Here is a 21122-nt window from a genome sequence, read left to right as displayed (position 1 = left end):
CGTGTGAATAATCATTTGTTTGGGTGCAGAGGCTTTCTGTGAGAACAGACCAGTCCAGACAATCACCAGAAAGCCATAGGACGGGAGGGGAAGCAGGCAGAGACGAGACAAGGATGAATATAGAGCAATCGAGAGTGTGCGTGAGAGACAGATGCGGGTAGTCCGTTAGCGTATTAGCGTCTCCGCCGAGGACGGGCAGACAGGTGAAGGTGGAACAGAGTGAGTCTGGTGGTCATACACTCTAGCCAGAGGGAGCACTGCTTTGGATCAGACAGGCTCTCCATTAACCTGCACTGACACTGTTTAGACAGCAGGGAAAACAGCAGAGAAAGGAGGCAGAAGAGAAGCCAGGACATTAGCATTTCAAGGCGCTGATCGGTGGCGACTTGAGGCTCATGCAGGATTGAACTGCTCAGACTACACAGCCACAGATAATGAGGCTGCTGGTGAAAACACAGGGTTAGGAGCATATCGAGGTGCTGACCCATCTGAAGGTGGAGGTAAATTCTCACTACAAGCATAATAATTATGACTTCACCCTCACCCTAACGATAATACTTTGTTAGATAATGTGTTCACGGCCGTTTGTATCTCCGAGAAACAAAATCATCTATAGTTTCTAATCATGTCACTGAGGCTAGACGCCACACAAATCAGATCGCACTGAAAGTGATTCCAGAGCAACATTTTCCTTTGTGTTATTCTGCAGCTACAACCGATTGAGCACCCAGATAATCGCATTCATGCCACCAGCCTTGCCCTTTAGAAAAAGACAGGACCAAAACCATTTAAAGAAAAAAATTGCCCTAACAAAACTTTCTTTGCTCAGTTACGATGTTTTGTTTCGGCCCCTCCATCGCGAGTTCAAGGCAAGAAACCGACGAACTGCATTCAGCCCGCCGGTTCGACTGCTAAACATCTTTCAATAACCTCAAAATATGCTTTAATCGCGGTGTTGCAAGAGAAGGTCGAAGGCTTTTCAGATGTCCCCGGAGATGAAGCTTCCTTTGATTTCACACTCATACAAAGGGCTTTTTGTTCAAACCACATTTTATATATAAAAAAAAAAAAGTCACATTGCATGACTCTTAAAAGCTGATCATTTTTTCCGCAAATATATTTGAATGTCTCTGGAAACAAGCTGTAAACACTGATATATTATCACCTTTTAAGCAGACGGTTTCTTAGTTACACATCCAGCAGACACAAAGTGGAATTAGCATTCATTTGAAGTTGTAGTTCTGGCCACCTGATGAATGTGAATTCAGTGTTCGCTTCTCTTCTACCTCTGCTTTGCTCTCCACTCGCTCCTATGAAAAATATCTGGCTCTTTGGCTGATAAATGCTCTGTTATGTTCACCAGCTCCTCATTAACTATGTCTGTCTGCTGTTTGGTGCCTAGCAGGTAGTGTTCAGTGAGTTTTTTTGTGCGAAAAACAGCTGCCTTATGTTGCCAAAAATGGCATGGAAAGTTTTAGAGTTTGCTAATCTGTGCGGGTTCGTTGTAATGAGCAAAACCTTTCAAATTGCACATAATCAAAAATACATAATTTCTCTTCTCCTCTTACCCACAACCTGGATATTAGTCTATCCAGGTTGTTTTGTTGTGTGTTGCCGACCAGATGTCTGCCTTCTCTCGAATATAATGAAACTAGATGGCAGATGTCAGCCTGTGGTGCTCAAAGAGCCAAAAAATATATTTGAAGCTCAAAAGCAATGTCTGTCTCCAGAAATCAAGATCCGGTTACTCAAGATTACCGACAGACCTTGTCGTGAGCAGTCTCATGCAGGAACTTCTCTCTTTCTACTGAAATATGAGGCAAAGCTTTTTGATTTACCAGTTGATCTACGTCCAAACCCTCACCTATCGTCACGGGTATTTGGGTAGTGACCTCAGTATGTTGGCTAAGCTCAGCAGAACAGATAGGGTGAAGAGCCTGGGCATCCGGAGAGAGCTCGGGGTAGAGCCGCTGCTCCTCTGCGTAGCAAGGAGCCAGCTGAGGTTGTTTGGGCGTCTGACCAGGATGCTTCCTGGGCACCTCCCTTTGGAGGACACTCCAAAACAATCTAGATGAATAAATAGCACTCAAGGTAGAAGTATGTGTTTTCGATTTTGGGTGAACTGTCCCTTTAAAATAAAAAACGGTATTAATCGAATCAGCCTTTAAGTTGACCTTTGCAAAAAGAAAGTCTGGGCAGTTTTATGTAACGATAAACATTGCATTGTCGCAGTTCATCCCACTCACACACACACACACACACACAGCTAGAGTTGACATGCTGCCGTCTAGTCGCCCAGAGGGAACGGGCCCAGAAAATCAAAAACCATTAACCAATTAGCACTGATCAATAGTCGCAGCCACACAGGGACGAGCCAGACTGGGAGCATTGTTAATGTGTGCCTCTAGGCCAATCATCAGGCGGGGACAACGATTGCTCTCAGCTCTCAGCCAATGAAAATGCCGGAACGACGCTTGACATTCTGCTGCTCTCCAATGCAAAGTACCTTCCCTGCTGTAGCTAGGCAGATCGGGCTGCACGAGGAAATAAAAGGGGAGAGATGGAGAGATAGAGCCGAGAAAAGAAAAGGGAGGCGGGAGGAAAAGAAGAAGAGCGGGAGAGTGTAAGTGTGAGGCTGTGAAAGCAGGTGTCATAGTGGGCCGCAGTGGGCAGCAGGTAATCTCACTGAGATAAGCAGTAGCGTGACAGCCAACCTTTAATTCCCCATGGGAGGTGGTGCTGTGGAGTTGCTGCAGGGTTGGTCTCCCCTTCCCCTGGAAAATAGATTTATATAAAGGAGTAATGGGAAGAGATGGATAGAGGATACGTGTTGACAAGAGGCGAGAGTGAAAGCGACAAAGGCGGAGTCATGTTTCGCACACATACGTGAGCGTGTTCACATACGCCCGAACACAGCAGCACCTCTGCACCTTCACTGCTCTGTATTCATGATGAGGAGAGCAAATATCAGCGTGGGACTCGGGATCGTATGGGGGACCGAGGCGGAAGGAAGGAAGGAAGGAAGGGAATGAAGGAGAAAAGGGGGAGTTAAAAAAAGGAGGAGGGGATATCTAAAATATTACACCTATCAGGGGGAGTGTTCAGTGGAGCAGGCATTATGAGAGTGTAAATTACATTCCCTCCTTCTCCCCTTGGGCTGCCGGCTGCTGGATGGATATAATCACCCACAGCAGCGAGCACCCAGACTCACACTGCACCGTCTGTAGACACCAGCAGAATATTAGATAGAGCGCCTCGATATGCGTATGTTTATTGTCACAGAAGTCTCCAATCACGTATCGATCCGGCATCTGTTCTCCGCTCTGTTCTTTTTCAAAATGATGTAAAGTATTGACACGTTAGCAATTTGTCTCAATTGGGAGGAGATCAATAATGATTCCCCGAGCCTCGTAAAACATCCAGCGTCAAGTGGGACGGCCTCTGAGGTGGTAGGACGGAGAGAGTCCTCACTAATTGGAATTCCCAAAACAATTTGTCTCTTTTCATTTCATGTGTTTATTTTTACTTAAAGGTGCAATTTGAAAGAAAGTTGTTTTTCGAGTCTCATTCCCAGCTCGTCCTGCGCTTTGGGATGGGACTGACCTGACCTAAAATCCCAAAGCGTCAGTTATTGGTGAGTTGGTAGCGAGACTCACAATCAATTTAGTTACAAATTGGACCTTTAACAACTGCTGTGCAAAGAGAAATGTTATTGACCCTTATTCGAACCTGAGCCTTTTGACTTGTAACAATCTCTATGAACAGATATCTGCAGATATCGGAAGCATTCTGTTTTCCAGTCGTAGTCCGAGAAATATTAACCAGAGTTCAACGTGTTCTTTGTAATTTGCATGTTCACGCAAGTTGGTCCAAAATCTACCAACCCAAAGTATTGTTTTACTTGCTGTCAAAGCAAATCGTGCAGTACATACTTGAAGTTTTACCCACATCCTGTAATGCCACCCAACGAAATTCATGTTTCCTGGATAATTGAAATGTTTGCTTGTGCTTTAGCTCAAAAACTTCTGTAACATGAGTGCCAGATCGATATTGTGCATGTGCAACTCTCAACAGAGATTAGAAGGAAGCACGATGCCTCATTCTTCCCCCAGAGGCTCAACCGTCGCCAAACAACAGCCAATGGGTTTGGAGATTGCTTGTAACTTAATTTGTCTCCAAAAAAGGAAAAAATGGTCAGGTTGAACACTAGAGCTGAAATGATAGTCGACAGGTAAATGACTCTGTACCTATTTTGATGAACTATCTATTTAAGTCCATTCTCTGTGAGGGTTTTGGATTGGTGTTGGGTCATTTTGAGCTTAAGATAGTAAAATCTATGATTTTTCCCATTTTATAGACCAAAATGAGTAATCAAAAAGATAATTACCAGATTAATGGATAATGATAAGTATCCATGTCATTACTGGGATGGCGCATTATTCTCTTTTCTTTCGCTCTGTGTATTACAATCTGTTAGCAGAAGCAGATAGACAGCTAATCCCCTTTATCTCCGCTCTTGAAGCTAATTTGTCTCTCGATGGGACCTTGAGAAAATGGGGGAAGGTAGCGAGCGCACGGCTTAGGTCATGAAGGCGGAAAAGAAAGCCCAACTGATCGGTCTTCTTCACGACAAACCCAGTGGCAGGCCCAGATGTCAGGGATGTTAGGTCAGCGCCTGCTAAATGGGAGGGCAGCAACTTGAGTCAAGGCTCATTACTTCTTTACATTAGGCAACAGTTCACCGCAACACTATTCTAATTCACCTCTTCCCGTGTCTCTATCCTCCCCAACCCTCCCTTTTTTCTCTTTTGCCCTCCCTGTCTCCTCCTCCTCCTCTCTCACCCCCTCAGGGCCGCTGTTCCAGGGAGAACTGTAAGTACCTGCATCCTCCTCCTCACCTAAAGACCCAGCTGGAGATCAATGGAAGGAACAACCTCATCCAGCAGAAAAACATGGCCATGCTGGCCCAGCAGATGCAGCTCGCCAATGCCATGATCCCCGGCACACAGCTACAGCCAGTGGTGAGAGGACACGCACATAAACATTTACTCGCAAGGTCACAAGGTCACACAAGCCTGGTTTCTGAAGCTGGCTTAAAATGTATCTGGAGTTTATCAGAGCAAGAACTCCGGGAATTAAATTTAAATATACTTTAACCTGCAGACACTCTTTCACAAAGATCTTTTGCTGTAGTAATCACTATATGATTTTGTGTATTAAGAGAACTGGATATCATGTTTCATGATGGTGCCACAGTCTTTTTAAAGAAAGTGGCTCACCGGGTGTGTATGTGGTGACAGGTAAAAGGTTCACCTAAAGGTTCACCAAGCCTCTGTGTTTCCAGACAGTCGTCTCTGGTCGAGCTCTCAGACTTCCTGCTGTCTACCATCAGCCATGATTAAGCCTGATCATTTTTACTGGGCCTAATGGCTCAAATTTAGATAAGCAGAGAGTCTGTATTCATCATTTATAGCTGTTTTTGTTTGCCAGAGGCCATCACGTGACCTGCATTTTTTTTTTTTTTTTACTGTTCCCATGATGCTAAAATTGCTTAATAGCCCATTGCTGTTCCCAGTGGCTTGATTTTAACAATAAAGAGTTAAATAGTGACATAAAATTTGACTTAACCAAAAGTTTCTGCTTTTAACAGAACGAAAAACATTTATTATGACGCTTTAAATGGAAATTTTTCAGTCATATTGATTAGTGAACTCTTGAACTCTGAAAGGTTCCTGGAAATTTCTTATGCAGTATAATCTGGTTTAGAGTGCCTGCAACATGCTTCATTAGAGATTCCTGCAGAGTTTCATTTAATTGAATATGATAAAGATAAGGAGGTTACTCGTGCCAGCCGGTCATGAGTGCAATCATATGATGAGCACAAGGTCAGTTATAAATTGCTGATGGTGGTTTCGATTCCATACGTACAGTATGTTGATTTGATATGAAATTAACCAGCCGAAACAGCAGAATATCAAGCTTACTTCAATAATTTACAGGCTCATTTAATCTGATGGTCAAAACACTTTGAGGAAGACTGTGGGGTTTGGTTGAAGAGCTCCAGAAAAGGCTACCAAGGTAACCTTGAGTTAAGTTTTTTTTGTCAACTTAACATTTAAGTTCAGATGTGGCTGCAAGTCACGGTACGTTAATTTGGCAATTACTTTTTCAAGTAAAAAGGTGCAGCATGTAGTTTTGGAAAAGAAACTCAGAAAAGTTATATATCACAATATTGATCAGGTAACAATACAAACTCTACATTTCTTGATCCCATAACTAAATTAACGAGCTGTTTGGAGCTAGAAAGGTGGCAGGGTCCGTCAAATATAAACAAAGTAAAACAGTATGAAATTGTGTTGTCCTTTAAGGTCTGTTTGTTTATTCAGTTTATTCAGTCGTTGCAATCAGTCAATGAAGATCTTTCTCTTTTGATTAAAATTTCCTCCCAAAAACTACATAGTGCACCTTTAATGGATTAACTATCTGGGCCATGAGATGTGGCAAAATGGAAAAATACATATATATATTGAAAAATGGCCATTAAATCTCTAAAAGCCTAAGGCGACAACTTCAAACATTTTATTTTATGCGGCCAACAATCCAAACCCCACACATATTTCATTTAAAATGATGTAACCAAAGCAAAGCAGCAAATAATCCAATTTGATAAGCTTGAACCTGAGAATGTTTGGTATCAAAAAGAGTCAGAGATGTATTTTCTGCCAATTAATTCATCAATTAACTGACTAATTGCTTCAGTACAGAGTTCATTAATATCATATTAGCCTGGATTAATCAAGCAATATTTGTAAAACAGCGCCCAGGTGTCAGACCCTGAAGTGTTTTGATCAGTGCGGGAGTATGTTTATACAGTGATCAATAAAGTATTACATTATTATCATGCAATCATTAACACGCACACAGATCCATGCATGCACAACCACACACGCAGTGAATTACATCAGCAGTGTGTGCGTGCTGCATGCTCCGAGGAGCTTCAAGGTGATGGTCGGAGCCCCAGTCAGCCGGCTCGAATGAATCCTTCGCCGCCCGCTCCACGAGACCTCACGGAGTCAATGAGACCTGTCAGTCAGGCTTGAAGTAATTCCTCTGTCTCATCCTCGGTCCCTTTATGTTTAAGTGAGAGCACTGGAGTGAATTTGTCCGGGACTATTCAAAAGAGCTTCAGATGCCGCATGCTCGGACACGCACGCATGCACGTGCACACTTAGCCGATGGCTTATCGCCCTTATCTGGGGGAAGAGGGGCCGAGTCGAGAGGCCCATTGAGAGGAACAGAGGCAAACCATGAAAGGTTTTTAAAGAAGCAATAGATCTCTCTGGGACTGCAGAGTCTTCCCTTTCTGTTTATGTCATGGGGAGAGAGAGAGTAAGGGGAAGAGAGGAGGAGGAGGAAGACGGGCTGACAGAGAAGGACACAGCAGAAGAGGAAAGGCAGGACTGAGAGAGGCAGGAAGAGATAAATGGACAGAGTAAAGACAGGTAGGTAAAGTGAAGGAGATAGGACAACAGCAGCGAGGAGAGATGGCTCTACAAAGAGAAGTCAAGAAAACAGAACCATGTTCAAGGGAACAAAGGGTGAGAAGGAGCCTTTCCAGGAATCAGACTTTCTTCCTCCATCCCTCCCTTATGACTTTAGCTCAGCTTCCTGCCCCCATCCGCAGCATCTCTGACACATTTTATCCCCTGCTCGCCCACTTTTTTTTTTTTTTTTTTGTCTATAGCTGTGCCCCCTACATCCACGTGCGTAGGAGACTGCTTTCATTTCACGCATGGAGCTGTGCAGAGGGTGAAGTAATTAGGGTCCATTACAGCTGGCTGTGAGTGATGGTGCTCATGATGCTTTTTATTACAGAGTCTACGTCAGCGGACAGCCCACATTACAATTATATCTATCTACTGTACTGCATCACTCACTCGTTCACTCACTCACATCGAAAAAGTCTTCCCTGAAGGAAATTCGGCGTACTTGTTTGGTGCAAAGCAGACGGTGTTCAAAAATAAGTGAAATAAAACCAAATAAGCCACAAGGGAAGGGCACTTCAGCGGTGTCTTACTGCTGTAATTAGATATATTTCCATGTTTGCGTGGGAGGGAGGTAGGCTAGTGTTGCAAAATGGCTGCATTATAACAAACAAAGCCCCAGAGTGTGTTCAGTGAAGCTGACGTGACTTTCCATCAGAATTCAACAAATCTGAATTCAGGTTTCTTCAAAGCAGTTACATTCGACAGACACAAAGGGGAGATCTGGTGTTCTAGTTTGGTACAGACGTTCAGAATCAAATATGAAATGCTGAAATAATTTAACTTTTAATTGATGAAAAATACCTTGTAACTTTGTTCTTAAAGCAGCTATAATGAACTTTCATTTTGTTGTTGATTCTGGCGGCCCCTGTGGACAAAAGCGGTATGAGAAGCACCTGATCTTGATCTGGCTGGAGGCAACATATCGTTTATACTTTTTTTAAGGATACATACCGATGAGATAATGTAACCACTCGTGGCTATGTTAAATAAATAACTTTAATATGACAACATGGAAATGTTATTTTAGTGCTGTACCACCAGCTGCTTTCCTCATTCATCTTCAGCAACCCAACATAAAAATCAGATCTAATTTTATGACTTGAATATGACATCGGTATTAGAATGAGACTGTTTCATAACCCTATAGTATGTTTAAGGTGTTGTAATAACAACATTTATTTAAAGGAAATGAGACATTGCACACATTGTTTTAGATTTCATGAGACCAGGCTCCACTGAATAATGCTCTGCATAAAGTGATCAGGAGATCAGATGCTTTAAATATTTAAGGCCCAACGGTTAAGCACACAATATGTGAATAATCTTGGTATGAGACATGTTTAAATATTTATCGAATGTTATTTTTAAGTTAAAGAGAATCATTGAAACACAGCTTGAGATCATCACATTGCTTTTGATCTTTCTGTTCAATTCTTAGAAAGAAAGCAGAGTTTTTCAGTGTTCTCCAGACGCGTACTGTATATTAAAAATGTGCATTTTATATGAGGGTATGTAAAATATTTCTAACTAAAAGCCTGTCTGAGAAAGAGCTGCAAAAACACAACATTGCTGCTGCAACACAAATTACTGACAAGAGGCCTGCTGTGAGATATTTTTCCTTTCCTACTGTGTTAAATGTCCTGGGATTGTGATTTATAGCAATAATCTGCAAAGTCCATCATTACTGGAAACGATCCATTGCTAAGTGAAGAGATATTCCATATGAGGCTGGATTAGCAGGATCACATACTTTTTGCATGATGACATCACTGCATTGCTCCAACCTTACGACTGTGAGCCTTTGCAATGACATCATGCCTATTTCATCCCAACTCTTAGCTGCGAGCATCCCCAGCTGACATCTGAGCACCTTGAGAGAGACACACGTACTTTTCTCTCTTTTACCTCGTGATAGGTCATAATTCTTCCGACATTCCAGAGGGCAGCGCTGGAAGAGTTGTAAAGTGCTCTCCATTATTCCTGATTTTTCTGAGTCATCCCAGAGCAGCGAGGAGGTTTTGGGAGGAATGTAGCTGTCCAGCCCTGGCTGCCGCTGCTCTATTACTCACTGTGTCGCGTTGGCAGAGGCTCAAGAGACAATCCTCAGACTGGGGCTGAGGTCAGGAACGTGCAGGGAAAACTTACAGTGCCCTACGTCAGCTAGCATTATCCTTAGCCTCGCTCTCTCACAGGCTGTGGACGTTTTCTCTTTCAAAACCAACACATATAGGCGCTGTTGCGGAGTGTAGCCCTGCACGCACAGCTTGACGTCCCTCATCCTTATTACTCCTATAGGTGTGTGATCTCTGGTGTATGAAGCGTGTGATTCCATCTGATGCATGGGGAGAACTGACGCCACATACAGAGCGTCGGGCTCCTTTGTGTGTTTTCTCAAATGAAAGACAAGCAGCCGTGAAAGAAGACATTGTTTTTTCCTCAGATGTAAGCCCATTAATTGTCTATTTTTGCCATCCACATCCCCAACCACACCCCCAGTCCTCTGCTTGGCTGTTGTTAATTGCATACATCTCTTATTTCACCATTTTCTGTCAAATATCTTCAGTGAGTAATTTGAGTAGGAGTGAGAAAGGATGGCATTATACTTATTGGTAGATGTGATTAAATATTTAACATTTTATATATAGACTTTGTGAGAAAGTCTTTCGCTCAACTCTCTCACTCTGCTTGTGCCCACAGCCCATGTTTTCAGTCACACCCAGCCTTGCAACCAATGTCAATGCTGCTGCCGCGGCGGCCGCTGCGTTTAACCCCTACCTTGGCCCCGTGTCGCCCGGCCTGATGCCCGCTGACATCTTGCCCAGCGCCCCCGTACTGGTCACCAGCAACCCCAATATCCCCGTACCAGCTGCTGCTGCTGCTGCTGCACAGAAACTCATGAGGACAGACAGACTGGAGGTGAGAGACGCACACATTCACACACACAACGGTACAAAAAGGAGAAATATGACTACACACACGCACACACACACAGCACAGATCACACAGATGAGAGGATTTGCATAATTATTTTTTCACTTTCAAATCAGTCACAGATTAAAAGATAGATTAACAAAACGCTAGTAAACATTACACCCGGTGAGGATCTTTTTCCCAGCTATGCAAACAGATTGGGCATTGAAATGTGGGCTGTGCCTATTTGAATATTAAAGGCAGGGGTTGGAAAGTCTTGCCTCAACAGTTTCTGTTTGTAGACTTTAATTATGTATCTAGTACACACTTTCTGTTACAGTAACTACATCCCATTACCATAATACAGTCATTACCCAGACTTAAGCAAAGAGAGCGAGACGTTAATGAGAGTATCTCTCTCTACAAACATCACCGTTGTCGATGCTGCGGCCCGTCAGCAGGCAGGAGACAGCATTGTTCGGCACCAGCTTAAGTTATACTGTATCGGTTAGTAATTTTCAGAAAAATCTTTAATTCTTCTATGAAAGCAATCAGTCATGAGAAACCTGAGGAGAGCCGCTCCTCTAGCTGTGCTCAGATAATCATTAATTGGACAGTAAGTCAATCTCATCCATTATGCAGCCCCACCCGGGAAACTCTCGCAGCGGAGTAATGGGGAAATCGTTGGAGGCAGGCAGGAGGCGTGCGAGAACGCTAGGAAGGTTACATTTAAAATGTAACGTCGGGTAGCTGGATAATTAATGGGGGCGAGGCCGAGGAAGTCTCGGAGCCCCGCCGAACGAGTGGACGACACGCGGAGCGCCTGAGCGGGTCAATGACAGGAAAAAGAGATGGAGCGGGAGATGGGAAATCAATTTGTAGACCTGTTGTGGTCATCAGGGGAAGGGTTGGGAATAAGATAACAGAAACAAAGGAGAGACTGGGGATCGGGTTTCATAGAGGAGTCGTGACTGGTGAGAAGAAGTTAGCAGTAGTTAGTAGAAGAAAACGTGCAGGTCGTGATTCAGCCTCGGGTTGAAACGATTGTCTGGCAGGGGATTGATAGCATTCTGCACCAAAGTCCAGCAAACAGATATGAAATATTTATTAGCCAAATGCAATAATTGGCAGTGGAGGGAAAATCTGCTTGTTTTCACTGCTTTTCCCTGCAAGTTATTTAGACCCAGTGGTCAACACTGCGTGCAGAGCTCAGCCCCAGCCTGCACTGGTGAAGCTTTTTTCTGATTGGGTCGAATTCATACCCTAGCCTAATTTGACAGGAACTAGGTTTGCTAAAAATATCTCGGAGAGAAAAAGGGCCAGCCATTTTTCTAACTTCGAGTGTGTGTCGTTCAAAATAAACATAGCTGGAATTCTGCGGACCGACACACATACCAGTCAGTAGATATGTTACAGGCCATTTCCCTGAGGCCGACAGAAACTCCTATTTTAGAAGACAACCCACCGAACTGCTTTTCCAGAGAAATATTCCCTCTGTCTCCGGCTATACTGCAGCCTTTCAGCGTGCACAAAATCATATGTTGCTTACCTGCAACCATGGTGATGTAAAAGGCCCGGAGGGACAGTAACCATGGGGACAGAAATATGATTAACAGGCTCTGGATTTGTTTGTCTAACTAAGCATTTCCACTGGTTTAGCTCTCTCTAATGCATGATTAAGCACTGTTAAGAAAAACACACACCTGGTGCCGAGAACATCAAATTGCTTCCACTTAGTCTTCCCTTTCTTCCTCAATTTATTTCCATGCTAGTCACTCACTCCATCCCCGGTGACTCTCGCTCTGTCTCCTTGATCCCCATCTCTCCGTCCTCTCTCTTTATTCATCAACCACTCTTACAATTTCCTTTCTCTCTCCCTTGTTTCCACCCTCCCTCCCTTCCTCCTTCACCCGCCTCTCCAACATCTGCCTGACAACAAGGCAGTCTCTCCTTTTTTTTAAAAAAAATAAATAAATAAATAAAAAAATAAGACCAGTAGCAGCAGTGGTGATGGTGGCAGTGGTTGGGAATTAATGTGCGTGAGTGAACGTGTGAGTGCGTGACAGAGGTACATAAGAGAAAGAGGAGGCAGACAGACACACAGACAGACACAGAGAGACAATCTCACTCCATCGCTCACACAAATCGGTGATTGTGGATGATGAGCTGTCACGACAGGAGACGCAGCAGGGTTAGCCTGTAGATAACGGCGTTGGTGGCCTTTTGTGTGGCACCCGTTCCACCACAAATCAAATCCTTTATGCATGCAGACAGTGAGACTGGTAAATAGACATTTGGTAAATGGCTTGTTCTATCGAAATCACTGATAGATCGATACAACGTACCATGAAATTACATTTCATTTGGAGCAGGATGGGATCCTGAATGCAGCTCAGACACGGCGGTGTGCAGCTGACTGTGCTCAAACGGAGATCTTAAGTTATTGCACAGCTCTTTAGTGTCAAAATTTAATTCTGGGAAAAATGCTGCCTCATAATTTACACCTTGTGTGTGTGTGTGTGTGTGTGTGTGTGTTACTCTGTGTGGGCCAGTGATTACGTCAGCCGCAGCCTCCCTCGAGGGTACCCAGCCTCATATTTCCCATGAGCCTCATTGAGCCCCTACACTCAGGGCTGAGGCAATCAGCCTCCAGACTGTTCACGCAGATGCTGCCCCCTTCTGTCCCTGCGAGGAAGAGCAACAACACAGCTCATTTGAATAATGGCTAAATGTTGTGTGATTGATGAGTCTGTAAACGCTGGTTACGGTCTGTTCTGCGTATCAATCAACAGTAATGGCTGAAGCTGTCATTAAGATTGGTTAGCTCTGTCTGGTAAAGTGATTGTCAAGTCCTGAAATGAGTGAGCTGATTGATTACTTCATCAGATGTGGAGTAAAGTGAATAGTAACTTCATAATGTGTGTGTGTGTGCGGTGTTTGTCTCTTATTGTCTGGTCAAAACAAAATGAACCCGGTAAAAGTGTGTGTCTGTTTGTGCACCAGGTATGTCGGGAATACCAGCGGGGTAACTGCACACGCGGGGAGAACGACTGTCGCTTCGCCCACCCTGCAGACAGCACTATGATTGACACCAACGACAACACAGTCACTGTGTGTATGGACTACATAAAGGGCCGCTGCTCGAGGGAGAAGTGCAAGTACTTTCACCCTCCGGCTCACCTGCAGGCCAAGATCAAAGCCGCCCAACACCAAGTGAACCAGGCTGCGGCTGCTGCAGCCATGGTAGGTATCTGTCCACAGGTCACAGCGACCGAGAGGCATCTACTGCATCGTAGGAAGGGATCACTCTCAATTAAAACAAATGAAATGGGAGCTAGAGTTCATATAGTTATTCTAAAAATCACAGACAAGAGGAAAGATGAACTTAAATGAGTCATTAAGCTCCTCTCAACATGACCTGGGTCCATCTGGGTTTTGCGCACACACTCCACGCAGCCTTATTTTGGGGATAAGAGCCTCGATCGTCTCGTTTCTTATAGATGTAGCTCTTTAAGTCGACATCCTCCACTCTGTGCCTTCACTCAATCTCCCAGCACACATTCCAGTCTCCTTCTGTTTCTGCTCTCTTCCATACACACTGACATGACACAGGGTCGATGTTGCTTTACTAGCAGCAGGCTGAAGTGATCGTGCTAGTATGTGACTGAGCCTCCTGCTCCCCTCCTCCTGCGCCTCCTTGTTTTGCTGCTTCGTTAGTCGTATATTTTGCTGTTCACAGTCAGTACTTATGTTACTGTTTTTGCTGAAATAACAACTGTGGAGGCTATTGTTAATTTCAACCTTGTTTCTGCAATACAGTGACAGCCTACACAATAAGGTTTTGCTGAGCCAAGTACTGTAGATTATGCAGCAGGTCTTCCAGAAAGGAGGATAAGCTGGTTTTACGTTAACCTTTTCACTCTGAAGTTGTAACATAAAGCCAGATCAGACCTGCTCCCACGTCCGAACAATAGCAGCCTATCAGTTATATCTGTATGTGTGGATCAATTCCTGTGGTTTTATTGAGCTTGTAGCTTGTAGCTTTAGCCGTACAGCATTTAAAATGACAGTCAGGGATGAGATGGGAGGATGAGGATTTTACAGTGTGGCCACATACATCGACAAATATCGCCTATTTGTACAGCGTTTTTTTTTAAATAGTTACAATCTGAGTAAACAACATATTTCTTTTTGTATTTATTTATTTGTTTATCAGTTTATTTGACAGGAACAATACATGTAGGCATTGTCTCATCTAATTACAATGCAGCCGATGCATAGGGCTTCTAGACGTGGCTAATTTGCAGTCCTTGTCCCTGGTTAGGCCCTTGAGGAATAACAGACATAAAAACAATAAGCAAATAAAACAGACATCGACAAGCAGCCACAGACAGTGATTGTAACAATGACTAGGCCCAACAATCTGGAACAATGACTGGAAATAACGACTAAGAATAGACAAAAAGAAAAGAGAAACAAAAGGTAAAATATGAATGCTATATAAAACATGTAACTCAGTGTTCACAGGTATTGAATTTTTTTAGGCCATATGAGAGACAACATTGTAATTATACGATGAAGTGTGACAGAATGAAATAGTTGTGTTTTTAGTTGTTTGAAAGAGTAGAGAAGTGGGCTTATTAGGTCAAACTGTAGCTTATAATTAATTAATAGAATTTTAAAATGTGCCCTTGAAGTAATAAATAAGGAAATAAAAAAATAGTATTTGAAAGCAAACTTGAAAAGTTCCTGCAAGCCTGAGCTTTTTGTTAAAGCAGTTAATTTTGACCTTGTTAAACATTTACTGTACAATTAAACAAGAGTTATTCATAATTTTTCACTTTTCATTAAAAGAGAATTAGTTATCAACTAGTTTGAAAATCGATTAATTGTTTCAGTCATTTTTCATGCAAAGATTTTAGGTTTTAAGCTTCTTAAATTTAAGGATACGCTGCTGCTCTTTGTCATTTATGACAGTACATGAAGTGTCTTGGGGTTTTGGAGTCTTGGTCGGACAAATTAGGCGGTTAAAAGAAGTCACTTCGGCTCCTTTATAGACTAAACGATCAATTGATCGATTCTGAAAATAATCAGCGGATTGATCGATAATGAAAATAATAGTTTATCTGCTTTTATGATGGTTTAATATCAGGGAAACAGTTGTTAATAAGTCCATTATCTGGAGCAGGGGCTTTTTTTGTGAGCAGAGATTATATTACGTGAAGTACAGATCTGTTTATGTGGCGAATCCTCCTTTCTGGACCAGAACACCTTTGCAGTTCATGAATTTTCCTCTGACAATAAACTACCTCAAGGGCCATAATTCTTTTCAGTAACCCTACAGCCATTAATGTGCATGCCCTAGTCTTGTTATTGTTGTATATTGCATTCCAATGATTTGTTTTTTTATTTGTTTGTTTGTTTTTTTGTTTTTTTGTTTTTCTCACCAACCCACACTGCACTGCTGCCCCCATGATGCACCTCCGCTTGCTGGTTTATGTTAATGCGCTTGAACCCCATTGGCCCATTGCCATCATGTGCTCGCTGCCTGCTAATTAAGACTCAGTCGGCTGTCAAATCACTGAAGCGACCCCTCGACGCAACTTTTGACCTGGTACTATGACCTTTCACCTTTTAGCTTGGCATGTAGCTGTGGTGTAGTAGATTACTTTTGTAGTTCTAAAACAAAGTAGATATTTAATGATCTGCACTGAGGAAACACTGAGGGGTGATGAACTGATCGGAGCCATTAGTGTTGTAGCGTAAAACATTGTGATGAAACGGCCATCTGAACTTTGGTTTTCAAACATTATGAACCCAAAAAAAGACGTAAAAAAAGGAAACCTCGACATTTTTCACACTTAAGGTCAGTTCATCCCCTTAAGTGAATCTTCAGATCTTAATTGGTGGCATGAATGTGTAATATTTTAGTATCTAATGCTAGTCTTTGCATGATTATCACTTCCCATATTGCATGTGTAACTGTTGAAGAGGTGTCTCAGTATGGCTTGTAATGTACTTTTATCATGGAGCTGGCAGTGCAGCTTTTCTTAACTACATCATTTCTGTTGACTGTCCAACTATCAATACAATAACTTATAGTAATATAGCTAATATTTCTATGCTTTACACTGCAAAATAATCATTTTATAAACTGTAGAATTCAAAATCAGATCATAAGGTTTGTGACATTGTGCTGAGGACTGTTTTATTAGCGAGACAGATGTCACAGTTTGTCCTGACAGAAGTAGTGTAGTCCACTGCTTGCTTGCCAGTGTTTGTAATAGCTGTCTGAAGGGGCAACTTTATCTTCTAATGAAATTCTTTCTTCTCTCTGTCCTGAATGTCACTGCTACCATCCTTTGATTTCCCTCACTCCCATCCCTTTATTTTGGTGTCGTCCCCCCTCATCAGGGGCTCCCTCCCGTCTTGCCTCCTTTACCAAAGAGACCTGCACTTGAAAAAGCCAACGGTGCCACCACTATGTTCAATGCTGGTGTATTCCAGTACCAACAGGCCCTGGCCAACATGCAGTTTCAGCAGCAGGCTGCCTTCATACCATCAGGTAAGGCCTGGGCCTCCTTTATAACGCGTGTTTGTGGCGGTTGTCCCTTTGCTATCGGCTGTCAGATCACATGTTGTTCCTCACAGATCTCCCTGGTTGTGTTCTGGCATCAGCAGTGAATGGCTGAATGATTGTGTGATTTAATTGTTGGTGAAAAAAAGTGGAAAAAAACGTGCATGGACTTAATTACACATGTATGTACAGCAAGGGTGAAGGTTTAGTGTCAGAAGTCTGTGTTTGGTGTTGTTTTTTAAAATGCTGTGACTTATTTTCTGCACATAAATGTATTCTGTGTATCAACTGAGCAAATTCATCGATTGGACTGTGACTGAGCTGACAGCCTGGATGGATTTGGAGAGACTAATTCATATTGTAAAAAGGAAAGACAAGAACTTTGATCGATTTTGGAGCCACGATGTGGAGTTTTTGGAAACTCATCAATTAAAATGTATTCATTCATTATTATATATATCATTATCATTATTATTAATTTTCTGGCGGGGACGGGGGTTAAATACATACGTACATTTTTGTTAACTCACTAATGTTTATGTTTAATTTTAAATTCAATTTCAAAAAGTAAAAAAAAAAAACGTAATAATAATAATAACAATAATAATAAACTTTATTAATGTAGCACCTTTAATACAAGACAGGCAGCTCAAAGTGGTTTATAACAAAGAAATTACATGCACCAAGTGCATGAAAATGACATGGAATAAATAAACATAAAAACAACTATGCCAAAAAACAGTTGACTAATAAGTAGAACAACTTTATTAGACTGACACATTCTGGCTTGTGGCCTTCATCAGGCGTCATCAGGAAACAAATTACAACCAAAGCATTTTTTCGGCCCTAACAAGTGTCTGCTGAGCTTCCTGTCCCATCAGAGAGTCAGGGCGGCCTGACAGGCCAAACTCAGGGCAGCAGAAAACCTCGTAAAGCGTATTATTGTGAGCGCATAGTAAGGACATGAACCAGATGTTCAGCTTTTCTTCTCTCCCATCTGTTTTTTGGCAGCTGGACAGTAAGATGACACGGTTCAGAGAGAATTTATTAAGTAAATCAAACTCTCACTGCAAAGTGGGGACTTGTCTCCACTCTATCCCCAGTGGAAATTATACCCATAATATACAGAGCGTGTGTGTGTTTGTATCCAGTACACACACACACACACACACACACACACACACACAGCCTATTCCTCTGGCTACTGCGTAGTCATCTTACACTGTGTCCCATATTCTCATCTGACAGCCTAAGAATAGCCTGCCATCGATTCCCCTCTGTGAGAGATTCAGAGACTGAGATCCTCACACGTCCCGCAATATTGGACTGTCAGGTCACTGCAACACACTTTGAGGAATCTGAAAGCAGGTCATTCGAAAAGTACCACGGCGCAAACAGCTGTTAGGCTGCTGGCAGGAAAATGGGAGCACTGGTAGTGTTTAATCTGCCCTTCAAGTTAATGGAGCAGCGAGAGTCGAACAGTAAACTGCAGGAAGTTCTTCACATCTTTATATCTCATCTTGTGCAGTATGTGTGGTGATGTGTGCAGAGGAATGATGATATGATATCGGTACATAATCAGCCATGTTGAAGAGAGGAGATTAACATTCCCAGCACAGTGTGGTGATATACAATATGTCTGACTTTATAACACTTGTAATGAGTTTTTCTCGATTTCTTCTCCTCCCTATTCACTCCACTCCCTGTTGCAATGCATGATGGGCAGGCTCGATATTGTGCATGACACCTGCAACAAGTGTTGGTAGGTGCCAGCTTTTCCTTTACTGATTCTCTTGTAGCACATTTTGGTCACTCATTCAACTCACCACATAATGTGAGCACGTTCATTGACCCAAATCGGCATAATTTATGTAAAGTCTTTTCAAAATCAGTCGACAGTTGTGGCTGATGAAACCGCAAATTCTGAATCTGATTGTATGTAATCTCAATTGGAAGTTGATGTGTTTTATGATACTCTGCAGTGCATCTTTGTGGTTGGGAATGAACCCCTTTATTTGCTCTGCCACAGTTCTGTCTGTCACCTAATGCTTGTTGCAGTTCAAAAATCCCCCTGACCCTCGCCTCATTATACTTCCACCCCAAGCTGTCTAACCTCTAGAGCACCTCATTATACTGTCTGGTTATAAAAGCCATATAAACATGAGGAGGTATCAAGGGTAGTCGGAGTAGTAGTAGTTGTTGTTAGTGTAATTTTTGTGTTATTTGTTGTAATTCTTTTTAAACAAAAAACAATTATGTAGTGTTATGCTGTATTAATGCAAACAGAAAAAGCATACTGCCATCTAAATGTATATTTTGCTCTTATATTTACTACCTTGCACTCGAAAGTATTCCCCTAATATATACGTCACATCTGCTCCTTTCCTTTACTCGAATTGGTGGAGTGATTATCAGACAGAACAGTGAAGACATAAATAGATGTTCTCATGTTTATACGCACACAATAGTCAGACGTACAAATGAAGTGTTGACATACAAAACAGCTTTAAGGTTCAACTGCCTGTGTGATCTTTCCCTCCAAGTACCCATGATGCACGGTGCTACTCCAGCCACTGTGTCTGCAGCCACCACATCTGCCACAAGTGTTCCCTTTGCAACTGCAACAGCCAATCAGGTTTGCTCCTCTCCTGCCTCCTCTCTCTCTCTCTATCTGTCTTCTGGTATCAGCTTTGACTTTCGGTATCTGTTAGTTCATTTATTTATTTATTTATTTATTTATTTGTAGATGCCCATGTGCCTCTTAATGAAAAATGCATGAATGGTGCACAAGGCTCATCTCTGCTAGCTTTTCAGAGCATCTGATACTGTGATTATATAGATAATTACAATGATTAGCTTTAATATCAATGTCGGTTGAAGTGCTGTTGTTTTTCTAACTTCAACTGACGTCCCTGTCTCCCTTATTTCTGTCTGTCTTCTCCCTATATTTCCCTCCTCAATCAGATTCCAATAATATCTGCAGACCATCTGACTAGTCACAAGTATGTGACCCAGATGTAGGAGTCTCAATCAGAACAGTATGTACTGCACCTCTCTCTGACATCTCACACATTGCGTTTGGACCAGTAGTGCCTGTTTGATTTTTATCAAACAGCTCAGAAACTGTGATCTGAAGCATTTGCCACATCTGCATTTTTTTGCAGCTGACGGTGTTGTTTGGTCAGCCGTCTTATTTGTTTATTTATTTATTTATTTTTGCGAAATCTATACCACCCACTTTTTCCACGTAATGTAAAACTAATGGAAATAGTTTGTCAGATGAGGAGATTGACATCCCTCTTATGTGCTAAATTGTGCTAAATATGAGGAAACTGTTTGGTCAGCTTAGCTTAGCATAAAGTCTGGAAAACATGGGGACACAGCTAGCCTGGCTCTGTCCAAACGTGGCAAAATCTGCCTACCAACACCTCTAAAGCTCGCTCATAAACAGTTTTTATATCTTAGTTCAGCCAGTGGCTCCCTGGAGCGGAGTAAAAGCGACTAAACGTTTTTCCCAAAAATGTCGAACCATTCCTTTAAGCAATAGAGACGAATTAAAATGGAAACAGCATTCACACTCAAAGAAACATGATGACAAAGCCACCAGAGATCCATTCATGTCCTGTTTGCCAGACAAATCTTGGCCACTGCGGATGCTTTCGCAGTCATGCACCATCAATAGTCAATCAGAAATTCTTGTTTCTCACTGATGTGGTTTTGTTTTATGTTGTTGCACAACTTGGCAAGTGCAAACTAGATATGAATTTAATTAATTATGTAACATTTTAAAAGGCAACACCAAAAACAGCATGACTTTCTTGTTAAAATCCCAGCCTAGTATCTCAAGGAATGACGTCCATATGTGACAATTCTGCAACTCTTTATTTATGTCGTATGTCCAATGTTCAGTGCCAGGACTGGGCCCTTTATGTGCTGGGGGTGAGGCGAGGGGTGTTCAGTTGGTTGTTCTACTGGTTCTTTAAACATACAATAGTTTTTTTTCTGCCATAACCACAATCTTTCCCTAACCTTAAAGTGACAGTTCTGGTCTTTTGATGTGGGGTTGTATGAAGTTCTTATCCCTCCGG

General features: G+C 42.4%; 1 protein-coding gene across 9 annotated transcripts in view; it reads left to right on the top strand.

Moving 5' to 3' along the window:
* LOC311256378 (muscleblind-like protein 1) overlaps nt 1-21122 on the top strand; it is a 153869-nt gene that overhangs the window by 127313 nt on the left and 5434 nt on the right. For 7 of the 9 annotated variants that reach the window (XM_084351379.1, XM_084351377.1, XM_084351384.1 and 4 more), the window contains 8 exons: nt 4851-5021; nt 10245-10463; nt 13461-13700; nt 16018-16071; nt 16872-17022; nt 18761-18796; nt 19578-19669; nt 19999-20072. In XM_084351379.1, the coding sequence (XP_084207505.1) occupies nt 4851-5021; nt 10245-10463; nt 13461-13700; nt 16018-16071; nt 16872-17022; nt 18761-18796; nt 19578-19669; nt 19999-20055 (1020 nt within the window). In that variant the 3' untranslated portion in view covers nt 20056-20072. The remainder of the gene's footprint in view (nt 1-4850; nt 5022-10244; nt 10464-13460; nt 13701-16017; nt 16072-16871; nt 17023-18760; nt 18797-19577; nt 19670-19998; nt 20073-21122) is intronic. The other 2 variants (XM_084351382.1, XM_084351381.1) reach the window with 2 other exon arrangements.

This window comes from Pagrus pagrus (assembly GCF_965226575.1).
Source record: "Pagrus pagrus genome assembly, chromosome: 4".
Taxonomy (NCBI): domain Eukaryota; kingdom Metazoa; phylum Chordata; class Actinopteri; order Spariformes; family Sparidae; genus Pagrus; species Pagrus pagrus.
The sequence above is the reverse complement of the archived record's forward strand: the minus strand, read 5'-3'. Positions and strand labels throughout refer to the sequence as shown.